At 42.9% G+C, this 13,536-nt stretch overlaps 1 protein-coding gene across 1 annotated transcript; it reads right to left on the bottom strand.

The window, feature by feature from the left end:
* Positions 1 to 554: 554 nt before the first annotated feature.
* On the bottom strand, positions 555 to 6,137 carry LOC112952044 (homeobox protein NANOG-like). Its single transcript, XM_026044828.1, has 4 exons — positions 5,957 to 6,137; positions 2,561 to 2,835; positions 1,330 to 1,419; positions 555 to 920 (listed from the first exon to the last, which is right to left on the bottom strand). Exons 1-4 carry the CDS (start codon positions 6,135 to 6,137, stop codon positions 555 to 557), a joined length of 912 nt encoding a protein of 303 aa, XP_025900613.1.
* Between the last annotated feature and the right edge of the window lie 7,399 nt (positions 6,138 to 13,536).

Below are 13,536 nucleotides of genomic sequence, written 5' to 3'. Positions count from 1 at the left end.
GAGACATAGAAACATACAGCTTAGAAGAAAGAGCCTGATTGTCATTTCCTTCCTTATAAGATCATCTCACAAGCTCACATCACAAAAGCTGCTTGTCACATTTCCCTTAATATGCTCTACATCAATTCCATTTGCAGCTTCATCAGATGAGTGCCTGGCATGTGACAATAACTTCTCCAATTCAGTGAAAGATATGTGACAAGCACCTCTCCTTACAGTCCATTTTTTTTCTCCTTTTTTTTTATGTATATATATACACAGCTTTACTGCAATATTTATATATGAGATTCCTAAAGGAATCTGTGCCTACTCTGAGCCAGGCTATGAGGCCCATAATTTAGAAGTTCCCCTTGCATAAACTAGTTAGCCAGACCACAGGTCTTGCTGTAAGAGAACTTGATTGTATGTGCCAATAAAGAAGGTTGTGTGTTCGTGATGCCCCTGAGTCAGAGAGCACATGAATAATGGAAAATAAGAATAAGATTTGACTCCCAGATACCCAAGACCACCACATCCACAATATTTAGGAATGATAGAGATTTTCCATTCCACATTTAGGAATGATAGAGATGGTGACCAGGAGCAGTGTTTGGGAAAGGTGCCCCCATGGTGACTGGGTGGTGAAAGTTATAGCCATCACCTGTCTTTGAGGCAGGATATTCCATACTTCCAGGATAGCTGTGGTAAAAGTCTACTTTGTGCTGGGCAATGAAGCCCACTGTCTGCTGAACACTGCAGGTACCCCCGCCTTTGCCAAACATTCCCCCATCCTCACTGGTCATGATTGTATAAGCRTTTTGCCCTGCGCTGTAGTGCTGAAGGGGGGAAGGCACGCTTTGGATGTTGCTGGCTGCTGTGATCGGGTAGCCCTGGTGGAATTTGGAGTGCACGTCCAGATAAGTACTTGGTTGGAAGCCATTCTGAAAGGGAAAGACAGAGTGAATCAAAACACAGTTTCTCCACTGGTATGCACAAGCCTTAAATGTATTGGGGCTCTACTTCACTTTTCACATTGTGTCTTGATCAGTAACAATGGAATAGAAAGGCAAGGAGAATGGTATCTATCCCCATAACTCACTGGAGTGTATTATACAAGGAATACAGGTTTTCCCTGGAACCATTTAAATGGAGAAGTCAATCCATGGCTAGGCCATCTGCAGAACATGAAGAGCCAATGACATATCTGTGTTCTTGTATTGATCAAACCAAAAGACAGGTTAAGCTGATATGTGTATAGTTAAATTGCCTTGGTGGAGGGAACAGGAAGGTACTACATGATTTCTCTGCCCAGACAGAATGGACATACTGAGCCATGTGTTATTTCCTTACCTGTGTGAGGCACTGAGCTCGTTCCATCCACAAGCTGTGCTTCTGACACCTTTTCAGCTTCATTCTTCGGTTCTGGAACCAGGTTTTTACCTGTGTGGGCAAGGGAGAGCAGAGAAACCATGAGCAAAAGAAGAGAGAATGACAAATATTATCTCTGACTCATAAGCCACAGAGAATCAGGAGAGAGTGACAAGATGGCACAGATATACAGAGAACATTAGATAAAACCCTTTAGGAGTTATTACCTGGAGTTACTGCTAAGGGGAGATGTCTGCCTAGCAGCCTCAGCAGGCTACTACTGAATCTGCAAGGAGGATGTGACTTTATGTCCACATGAAAGTTATTCTTATGACTTACCTTACATATTTGTTAAGAGTCACAGTGATGATTGGTGTAAATTAGACCTAACCAGACCTACAAGACCTTTGGATTACAGTCAAACTGCTGAGACACTGTATCTGCAGACTGCAGTATGTATATGTGGATACTGAAGGGAAAGGCTTAAAGGCATACTTATTGTATCCAGCAGTTCTCAAATTCAAAGCTCCTTGCTCGGGTGATTTCCGGGGCCATTTTCCCCCAGGGCTCTGTCTGCAATGTGATAGCCATTGCAGGGATGTTGATTGAAGGAATTAGCAAATTAGCCTGCCGGTTTTGCTCCTAACAGAACCAGCTCAGAGTGTGTACCAGCATATGTGTGTATGAACAATTCACATACAACTACTTTAGTGACAGGACATTCAGGGACAGACAGGCCATCATGTTTAGTTCTGATATCCAAAATCCAGACACATTTTGGATGTGCAATTGCAAGCACCTGTGCTGCATTTTTTCAGGTATAAAACTCTGGGACTAGAACTGCATTCCAGGGCTTCTGTCAAGTTCAGTGGTTCTGGGGAAAGTCTGCATGGGCATGCCAAGCCCAAGGTATGTGTCATTCCTGCAAATCACATGCACATCACTGTATTTGCAATACTACTGCAAATGTCAGCAACAATCCCTTTAACTGCCATCTCATTGGGGTCTTAAGGGGTGCCAGCTATGTGCCACTGGCTTTCATGACCCCTAAAGTCTTTCCTATTTCCGTGCATGAACTGGGGAAGAGCTACTGTCACCTGGGACTTCTGCATTTGTCCTGTACTGGGGACTCATCTTCGCTCCTGTCACTGTCTTATATGACTGTTCAGGCATTATGTGACACATAACCATGGATCACAGTCTCCATGCTTACCTGCTTGTAGGTGAGCCCAAGGACAGCAGCCAACTCCCGAATCTGCTGGGGACTGAGGTACTTCTGGCTTTGGAACCGCTGGTGCAGGATTTGCAGCTGCTCCTTCGAGAAGGCTGTGCGGCTCTTGACCTTCTTCTCTCCCCCTGTGCCATCTTCTTCACCCTTCTCAGACTTAGTTGTAGGCAGTGGGGATGAAGATGCCGAATGTGGACCGGTGGCTGAATCTGGTGTGAACTGGCTGAAATTCCCAGAACTGGAAGAAACCAGGGATACTTCTAGAAATAAAAACATAACAAGGAAAGGTATACGACATAGTGAATGGCTGTACAGATACAAGTATGCTTTCTGTGTGCTGTGAGTTGAGTTCAGAGCTCATTATCTAAGAAACAGAAGGCATGTGTGAAGCAAAGGCCTGTGTATCCCTACTACCTGCATGAAGCTGTGAGCACTGACAAATCCACTGACAGATTAGACCTCAGAATGATCATGGTTCCCTTTTAACAAGTGAAAAAGTCAAGACATACGGAGAAAAATGATACACATTGGCTCCCAGTATTGCTGTTCTCTATTTCCTCCTTCAAAAGGCCCTAGTAATCTTTCGGGTCTAGTCCATTGTAGAGTGAAGAGGGCTAATCATGACTGAAAGCAAAGCCCTGAGCTGGGAGATAGAAAATGGCAAAGCAATCTCCATATTAGTTCACTCATTTTGTCTGTGGCTCTCACCAACAGTCTTTCTCATTACTGGGTGCACATATAGGAGTGACCTATTAGGCTGAGGGGGGCTTTTAGCAAAATAAAAAGAAGACACACTTGGGAAAGATGAAAGGAAAGGTAGACGTGTGAGAGAGAGGAGAAGATTCAGTGATCTTGTATCAGAGACACGGGGGACAAAATTCAAAAGGACAGAGAAAACTGCCCACGTTCCTTCTCATTTGTCCTGGTACATGTCCTAAGGGTGTCTCTGAAGGACAAAGTTGAGATAAAAATCTAAAGGAAAAACTTCCTTTGGTCTGGGTTACTGGTCCAGGCAAAAGCTGCTCAGATGCAAAGCCATTCAAATTGTTTGAATAGAAAAATGCTAACAAGGGAGATTACCCCAGTGACTTTCTGTCAGGCGGCTGAGTGCTGGTGGTGGTGGGGGGACGGGGGGGAGGCAGGGAGGCACTGTCTGTGAAAGTCTGAGACCTTCTCAGGCAGTTCTTATTAAAGGTTTGGGCATCCAACTCCCCCACTTTCCAACCTGCACTCCCAAATCTGCTCATGCATACTTCCTCCAGATACTCTGGAAATCCTTTCCCATGGTCAATGCCTTTTCCTCCTACTGACATTTCAGGACCGCTGCAGTGTGTGGGCAGTGCTATTTAGGTATACACCCTTCCAAATGTTGAGTCCATCAGCTCTCATCTCCTTCTTTCTCATCTTGAGGCCTGTCTCAGAAGCCCACTGAAACAAACTCATCAATCACCTCCCCACAAAACACATGCACAACACAGACTACTGATGCCCTCCTGCAGAAGGAACTCCCTACCCACTCTCCCAGACCTTTTCTTCTGTTCTCAGCCAAGAAGTTACTAAGGAATCACTCAAAAGCCTTGTAATGTTTCTAGGCTTTGGAAGGCTGTAAGGTTATGTTTATGGTACTTTTTGACCTGTTACCCTCCTGACGGAGGCACAAGCACTCCTCATGGGGTCTCCCACTCTTGGGATGGCTGCTTCCTCTCAATTACCTCGAAACCCTAAGACGTGCTAAGACATAGCACAAATGTGGAGAGACAAGTGTGTACTAGGGTAAGTTGATGGGTTGTAGGGAGCAGAGCCATTAGAATTACAAAATATTTCTGGCTACAAGGAGAAACGAGCCGTAAAGGGGAAGAGGTTCAAGTGCCTGGAGTAGTATATTCAATAGAGGAACACCCCAAAACCTGAGAGGAAGTTGAACATCAACGAACAGGGTAACTAGAATTTTATGTTCTGACCACAGGATGCTTGGCTCTGGCAGGCTGTGCAATAAACTTTGTAGGTAGAAAATGTGCCCACTGAAAATATGGGTTTGGAGAAGAGAAATGTCTTCGGTTAGATAGGAACCACAGCAGAGCAATATTCAGCTAAACCTTCCACATGTCTCTCCTCAGTCTGTCATACAAAAGTCCTTCTTATAATCCACAGCTCAAGTATCCCCACAAAGCTGGCCAGAGGTGCTTTCTCTCCCTTGAGGAGACTGAAAAAAAAGAGGAACCAAGAAACACAAACATTGGAAAAACAAGCATAAGTACAAAAATCTAAGTTAGACCCAGTCTTTACCACCCCTTAATTGAAGATTAAAAACAGTAGGCCTTTATTCCCAAGACCAGGCTCTCCCTGAAGAAGACGGCATGAAAGGAGAGCAGTTTCAAGCATGTCCATCTGATGCCCACTTGGATATCAATGAATCAATCTACCTTATGTCTTTATCGTGCAGGTTGCATGTAGAAAATGTAAACATTTGTCCAAAGTATGTATGTGGCAAGTAGTAATGTGCAAATAGCCATTAATCCATCTGGTCAAGCCTGTAGCTCCTGATAGCATGTGACAGCTTAAGTTAGTACTTAGAAAGCTCACTCTCCCCCATCTTCTGCCACTAATTAATGCTACAAGAGTGTTAACCTGCAGGCCATATTATGGGACTGGAAGAAGACCTACTTTCATTAATTATTTTACTGCCACTCATTGAAATGGCAAAGGAATGCTATGAGCAGAAAAAAAAAGCCAGTGAGGTGGGCCTTTGACTTTGCAGCAAGCGGAAGGCAGAGAGACAGATTTAAGGAAAGGAGTGGGAAGCAGAGACAAGATGGAAGAATTACAGAGGAACAATATTGTATTTAAAGGGAGCAGGTTTCCTGGTACAGTAATTCAGAGCATGACTTGGCAAAAAAAAGTTAAGTGAGCACATAAAGGCCATGGGGAGTTCTGCAAGGGAGCTCAAGGAAACCTAGAACAGAACTACCCTTAGGATTTGCTCCTTTTTAAGCACATGTGACAGCATTTGGCTAAAGAAAGGCCCTTAYATACCATTTATATTCCACTGAGAACCACAAACTTCTGCGAGACCATGTTGTCACACTGCTTTTCAGCCTGGAGCACAATGCCTGCAGCTTCCAGTATCTGCACTCCCACAGGCTCAGGGGAGGTTTAGGAAACCATCTCACGACTAACCTAGGAGAAGCAGCATGTAAAGGTGTTGTCATTGCCAAGTTTAACCCATGCTTCACAACAACCACACTGTTTTTTGCCTGACTCACATGAGAGGAAACTACAGTGCAGCGAAAGTAAGAGGCTTGCCCAAAGTTGTTAAAATTGAATGACCAATCTGAGGACGTATGTATCCCAAAGAACATCTCTAGGACTTAAATGCCTTACCTGCAGTCTGCCTCTTCTCTTCTGCCTCTGGAAACTGACTGCCCCTGGATGCTCCTGCTGTCCCAGCTGAGCCTGAGGAATGTTCTGCTTCCCCAGTTGAGTTCCAATAAAACTCCAGGCACCCCATGCCAGCCCCACTGGGGTAAGCCTGGTAGGGGGGCAGAGCCAAGTGCGTGCACATGGGGGCAGATGTGGGGGTGGTTCCCCCCAGCTTCCAATAGATGGCACCTCCACTCAGAGCAGGTCCTAGCAGAAGCCCAGGCAGCCCCAAACTGCAGTCAGGGAGTTACCTTTATAGCTATCTGTCCCATGCGCAAGGAGTGCAATATCCACCATCGCTCACTTTGCAGAGCTCTTTGTCATGTTAAAGATGGCTGATTGGTGGGGTGGGAACACAGGGTGGGGGGAAGGGTGCCACGCACAGCATCAGGATTAACAAATGTCTCCCCCGAATTCTTCCCATTCTGCAGGTCCCTCAGACACGGCAGAGCTGGAGGCTGATCCAGACTTCCAAGAAACTTCCTCTTGTTTGTTTCTTGGGGCTTAAAGCCTTATACCATAAAATAACCTCATGAAGATAGATCTCCTGTAGAAGAAAGTTACTAACCACACTGGGGGAACAAGTCTCAGCTAATCTCCACCACATGTGGGAGTGAATGGGAGGTGGATGGGGCACTGAGCTGCATAGTACCCTTGCTTGGCAAACCCTTGGTGTCATGCTGGCAACCCCATAAGCACCCCCATATACCCTGGACCAGGTAGCACTTCTGCACTGTCAGTGCAGATGTCAGAAATGGAATGAGAGAGCAAGAAAAGTCAGAATCAGACTTGGAAACTGGATTTTTTATTTATTTTTTAACTGGAAACTTCCAACTACACCACATGCAGGAGATGGCTGAAAATGTGTCTGGCCCATCTTCCAGATATCTGTGCCAAAACAGACTCAGAAACACTGGAAAAGTTACATCCAGCACCAGATCTCATTGTCCAAAACAGACTCAGAAAATTCAGCTGACTTGTCTACAGGTCAACAATCAGGAGAGGCACTTCACTTTTTCTTTTTATATGAGGTAGGAGAATATCCAGTGCAAGTGAAGCCCACTCACTGCTAACATAGTTGCTCATCCAGAGCCCATCAATACTGCCCCTCACTGTATTCTTACCTGTTGCCTTTGCCAGCCTGTTCCAGGCTGACCGAAATAAGGAAGATGAACAATTTTATTTAAGACAGTTTTTAATTTGCTGACATATAGCCTATTCAAGTGGGACATGCACCTGCAAAGCTATTAATCAAATAACTAAAGGGAAAAGAGTGACTTACAGAAATGAGCTCTACATCTGCAAGTTGGTCTGCTTGCTCTATAGGCCTGCAGTGCCTGTGTTTGGTCTCCTGGTGTTTAGGGAAGATTTAGTCATCCTATTGGGAGGCATGTGGGGAGTCTCCAGCTAATGTCTCTATTTCTATATGCACAGACATCACATATATGAACAGACAACATATATGAACAGACATAGTTCTAGGGTTCATTAACACTTGCTAGAATTAGGCTTGTGTTTGTATGAAAACCTGTGCATGTCTGGTGCTGGAAACTGCTGGTTGATGCTGAGGAAGTGTAAACTCGTTTAAATCTGGACTGTCCATACTCCCTTCAGCCCTCATTGCTTCACAGGTAGACATTGCTACTTTTTCCTTGAGTCTGTGCTAGCACCCAGTACCTGTTCTACAGGTCAGAGGAGGGAACCAACTTGCTGTGAATGCTTTGAATATCAGCAAGAAGAAGAAACTGGCAGATGGAGGTGAGCAAGACCATAGGAAATGGGAGTTAGATCAGATTAAAAGGATATAGAGCAGTACTTCTATGCTTTTGCCACTGCTTTCTGTTCGATGACAGAACACTATCACTGCTTGCTAATCTGTAGAATAGGGATAACTTAAAGTGTTCTGAGATCCCTGAAGGAGAAGCCAAAAGGAACTGCTATGGACTAACTTATGACTGAATGTGAAAATCAATGCAGTCTCCCTCAAGTAATTTTGAGCATCCATCCATTTATCCACCTGCCCCATTACAGCATAATGACCATCTACTTTCCCCTGAAATGAAGACTGAGGGGGACTAAGGACTTGGCTGGATTCTGTATATTCAGTATTATACTTTCATGTGTGAAACACTCTTTCTGTGCCTACAACCTACAGGTGCTGACATTTCCCTGCACGAGAACTTATGCTTTAAATATGAAAATCATCTGAAAAATTTAAATAAAAAAAAAAGGCTTTAAACATATCTGTCCCTGTCTCTGACTGCACAGTCCTGGGAACATCCTGAATATAGCAATTACTCTGCAATGGCCTGATGCTTTTGTCTCATGCCTCACTTCTGAATCATTTCAGAGCTGCAGTGCCATAAGGATTCAGATCACAGTCCCTCAGATCTCCCCTCATGTCCTAACTACCTAAGCAAAGGCAGAGACACCAAAGGCATGGTGCATACAGAGCTCAGGATCCCATCAGGCAGTTCCACTGCCAGCCAATCAAGCAGAATGGGAAGTGCTCCTGTTCATGTCTGGCCTGTTACAGTATGCTAATGTTCAAACTTTTGTGGCCTTAAAGCCAGGTAACAGATTTGGAAGATATCAAAATATTCCCTGAGACTACTTATTCTGAAGACTTGGCCGGAGATATGGAAAAGACCTCAGGTGCTGTTTTTAGTGATACTGGATATCTGTGGCCTCACAGCATCTGCTGAGAGTCTCACTGACTGAGTACTTTGTATTTGATCTCCTTGATTTCAGCTAATTCTGAAGGTGTCTGGGTGTTCTTGCAAAGTGCCTAGAGGCCATAACAAACCAGCATAGTCACCTGCATTACAAAGTCCTGCTGCATAGGAGGAATGAAACAGCCCCTGGGAACACAGTCATCAGCAAGACTGGACTAGTGAGTGCAAGAGCATAAAATGAGTCACCTCCCTGCGGAGGTGGACGAAGAGGCAAAGGAGCTGAATGAAAACTTAAAATCCTTTTCCTCTGTGATTTCACTGTAGCACCATCTCTCACAGAGCAGCTTATCTCCTGCATGCAGCATAAGATGTTCAGCCTTTCACACATTCAACCCTGAGCACAGCTAACAGACCAAACCTGGTTTGACCTCAGGCAGAGCTAGACTCCAGTTTGTTTGGTGCTGTGCTCAGGGTTATTCCAAACTGCACCCAGTTTCTTAAATCCTCTCTGTGAGGCCTGTCCTTTCCAAATTGATGCTTTTGGTTTGGAAGACTTTCTCTGATCTTCTGTTTCATAAAGATGAAAGCCCGCTAGAATGAAAAGAGGCTAAAGTCTTTACAAGCAATCTATTAGCATAGTTTTTTTTCACCAGCAAGTCCTTTACTTTCTCTGAGATGACAGTGAATGCTAAAACAGTCACAGCAAATCAAATAATAGTAGTGTGTAAATGATTATGTTTCCTTGATAATGAAGGCAATAAGGTAAGAAGACTAGCAATTAAACAGATTGGGAAAGAGATGACAAGAGACATCAGGGCTCACTTGTCAGCATGTACTCAAAGGTGTAGTTGCAGCTCATGTTGACTTGTCTGAGATGATAGATAGCCACAAATGGGTGAACTTGGATGCTACTGGCAGTGTAACACCCTGATGACATGAAGGACAGAAGAAGCTGCAAAGACTATCCAGGAACTCTGGATGTTATCTGGAAGATGCACAAGCAGATGGAGAAGTTGCTCTTGGGGTTTCTGTAACAAGGTTCTTTCTCTGGCACATCACATTGTTTTGNAAAAAAAAAAAAAAAAAGGCAAAATCTGCCTTACTTCTACCACTGTACCAGAAAAACACTAGATATGGGCCTGGCCTCAACAAATTATGCTCACTGGGTGGCACAACCGGTAAATCTCCGCAGACTGACTTGCACTACTAACTCGCTGCTAGAAGCATTTGGACCATTCAGACTCCAGGTCCTCAACAGAAGACAGCTCCAGCAAGGCAGTGTAGCTACAGCCATACTAGATGCTGTGCTGGCACAAAGGAGCTGTTAATAAGCCCAGTTCAGCTATGTGAGTGTCTTTATCCAGCACAGACACAAGACATAGAGAATCTCAGAAAGCTCCAGCAGGGAGGAAGGTAGACTAAGAGCTAGAAGTCACTGGATTTTGTGTCCTTCCTGTTCCCAACCCACTGTGTGATGCTGCACAAGTCGCCTCCTCCCTCTCTGCCTTAGTTCCCAGTTTACAGAAAAAGTCTTTTCCCTCTTTGATTACGTACTTTAATGTTCATGTGAAGGTCACTTAAGCATTTATGGCTCAAAAGTCTAGCTAGAATAGCTGTACACAAGTTAAATGCTTCTTGTCTCTCTATCTCAGACCTGTATAGCTGTAAGATCTCCTTATTTAGGGGTGGGCTTATTCTTTTTAAGAGCTATAAAGATTTTTGAGAAGGAAGGAATAAGGTGTCTGTAAGATATGTAAGGTCTGTATGACCCAGACCCTGTTGAAGATCTGCCTTGGCTATCTTTTTCTTTTACAAAAGCCAAACCGCTCTGAAGAAGACATGAAAGGTGCCACCAGCTTCTTAGTTCTCTGCTGGCTGGGAACTGTGCAGCACAAGGAAACCTGCAAAGTAGCTGTTGTTAGGAGGGGTGGAAGGGAATGATAGCAGACTGGGAAGGATTTCTAGTCACTCCAGGATGAGTTAAGTCTCCACTTTAGGCTCTCCACTTTCTTTCTCCACGTTGGTGTTGATACCCTCTCTATAGAAGCTCCCAGACATTTACAATACATCTGCCTGGCTGGAAAGCCTCCTTGTGGGGATACAGCAGCAGAGATTACCAGCAGAGGAGTTTTCCAGACCAGCAAAATCTACATTCGAAACAGACAGTAACCCTTACAAAGGCAGGTTTTGGCAGGAAAACAGACTGTGCAAGGTTCAATGCCTTTGGTTATATGGTCCCTCCTTTGTATTTTCCAAATCTTTTCCCCACACAAACAAGTTAACCACACACCCTCGTTTCCAGATCAGGGATCGTAGTCTGTTCAGGATTTCAATAACAATTATTTAAAATATTGTTGTTCAGCTGAAATGTGAAGGCTGAAGCATCTGAAAACATGAATCTTTTATGCATGGCTTAATATCTTTCCCATTTATCTGAGGCTGACTTCCATGAAGAAAACAGTCTGTCATCTGGCCCATTTTAGCTGATCTGAAAAAAATGGCAACAACCTATCATTGAAAAATGAAAGTGGCTGAGATGAGCTGGAGTGTTGCTACTGTTAAAGAGAAAATAAAATATGACATGCAAACATAGACACTCAAAAAAAAAAAAAAATTGGGACTTTTATTATGAGGATTCATTCATATGAACTCTGCCAAAGAAATGAAAGTGTGGGAGCTCCTGGCAATCTTCTAGAGGCAAAACAGTTGATTTTTGCAACTAGTAATGTTGTCAATAAAGCATTTCCCCCACAATGTTCACTCTAAAATACATCAAATGTGCTTTTAGTTAAGCCTGTAAAACAAGCTAATATACCTGTTTTAAGAAAAAGGCATTGATATTCTTGTTTTATAGTATTTCTTCTTTCTTTAAAGTTTAAAACAAATATTCTGGCCTGTTTTAAGATTTACAGGGTCTTTGTGATTGTCATTCATTGTAATGGCTTAAGGTAAGGATATTTTTAAAAAGAAAAAAAAGTAAGAATAATACCATCTGAATGATAGGAAACAAAGTAGCTAAAACACTTAGAACATTCCAACTCTCCTCTATTTAACAAGTTTAGATCAGAGCATCATTTCACTGAGTGTAAATTGAGCAAAGTATTTTTATCCAAAAGCCATTTTTTTTTGGAGGTGGAGGTGGGAAGGCAGGGAGTAGGCTTTTTTTTTCTTGCCTTTTCTTTTAAATGTGATATGCAGCAGTAAAAAAAGATTGCAAGGACTAGGAGGTACTGCCAATGAGGAAATATGACCCAGACTAATCAAAAATAAGTGTGAAAAGGATTTCATCTTATGCGATTATTGGCCTATAGTTAAATGTGTTCAGAGCTGGTACCTCACAGTATACAGCAGCCATACAGAGGTTTTAGCCATAACTTAAGGTCTAAGTTAAGATATTTCAGCACTGCAATTTCTAAAGAAGGCATTGCAGCTTCCTCCCTACCAAACTCTGGGAGAGGAACTAGGAAATCTGCAAACCTTAAATAATATTCATTGGTACTTCTCAGTTGCCTTCTATTTTTCATTGTATGACATTCTAATTTATGAGCCAGATTCACATTTTAACTGGATTTGGCCCATGAAAGAAGAGAAAATCCTCTTCCCTTAAAATATTCAGAGTAACAAAAGCCCAGCTCATTTTATTATGCTTTTTATTTTCTTCCCCACCAAAGTCAACAAAAGGTAAAAGTGAAAAAAAAAATGTGCCAGAACAATTTCTTCTTTTTTTTTTTTTTTGTTGTCTAAATCCCCTTTCTCTCTCTCTGTCTCTCTTTTAATCTACCTAGTGAACAGAAAAATAAAGGGCAAGAAATGAGCAGACTTAATATCCAGTAAAACATTTTAGGACCAGATGTTTATCATTATCATGAGACTTAATTTTTGTGCTCCTTTCACACAGTGAGCCCTGGCAAGAGAAATGAAATGTGCCACTGAGGGCAAGAAGCTGAAACTGGAAGAAAGGAATCGATTTTGCTAAGTCCCATTGCCTTCTGAGTCCTGGATCTCACCTGAAGACTTGCACTTGCCTGCAAAATAAAATTTTGGTGAGTATAGGCTGAAGAGAAGGCTCTGGAAAATGTCACCACATCTACCATTGTTAACTACACTTCAACATCTCCTGGAATGCCGGGGCTGATATCTCTGCTCTCACCTATCCTTCAGCAGTGAGCTTATGAGCAGTGGACAGTTAAAAGCTAATTCCCAGACAACCTAATGCTACCCTGGCTTTCCCACTTACAAGAGTGCCTAGCTAAACCATGTGTTTTACATCACTGTGAAAATCGACCATCAGAAGTGCAAGGTGCAATTCTCTTGTTCTTCCTGATGCTGTTCATTGTGTCTTTGTGTTCATTCATGTTTTGTCTTTGAAAAAATAAGTTTGAGCATTAGGTAACAGTAAGTTTATACCCCAGTGCATCACAACTGACTCTGGCTCTTAACTGTCATTAATGCTATTTCTAGTATGTTTTCTCCCTCAAAAGAAAATTGACAAGGGATTTTCCTAGATCTTTTTTTTCCTAATACTTTAACACTTTCCCCTTCTCTTTAACAAAACTTATAAAAGGTTTTAATAGTTGTTATTGGCATGGTACTAATCTGTCTGAGATCTTGAAATTCCAAATTGTATTTAACCATTCAGTGTCATAGTGTGTTAATGCTTTATGGGCTTTATCACAGAATCACAGAAGGACTGAGGTTAGAAGGGACCTCCAGAGGTCACCTCCCTTCTCCAACAGGGAGACACATATACACAAACACACAAACATAAATACATAGATACATTTACAAAACACTCTCTCACCATCGGAAACACTACCTGGTCCTACACAGCTGTGATTCCTGTGTGATTGCCTTACCTGTTCCAAG

The sequence above is a fragment of the Nothoprocta perdicaria genome, unplaced genomic scaffold, assembly GCF_003342845.1.
Source record: "Nothoprocta perdicaria isolate Ctin4 unplaced genomic scaffold, notPer1 scaffold_386, whole genome shotgun sequence".
Lineage (NCBI taxonomy): Eukaryota > Metazoa > Chordata > Aves > Tinamiformes > Tinamidae > Nothoprocta > Nothoprocta perdicaria.
This window is presented reverse-complemented; position numbering and strand designations above follow the sequence as displayed.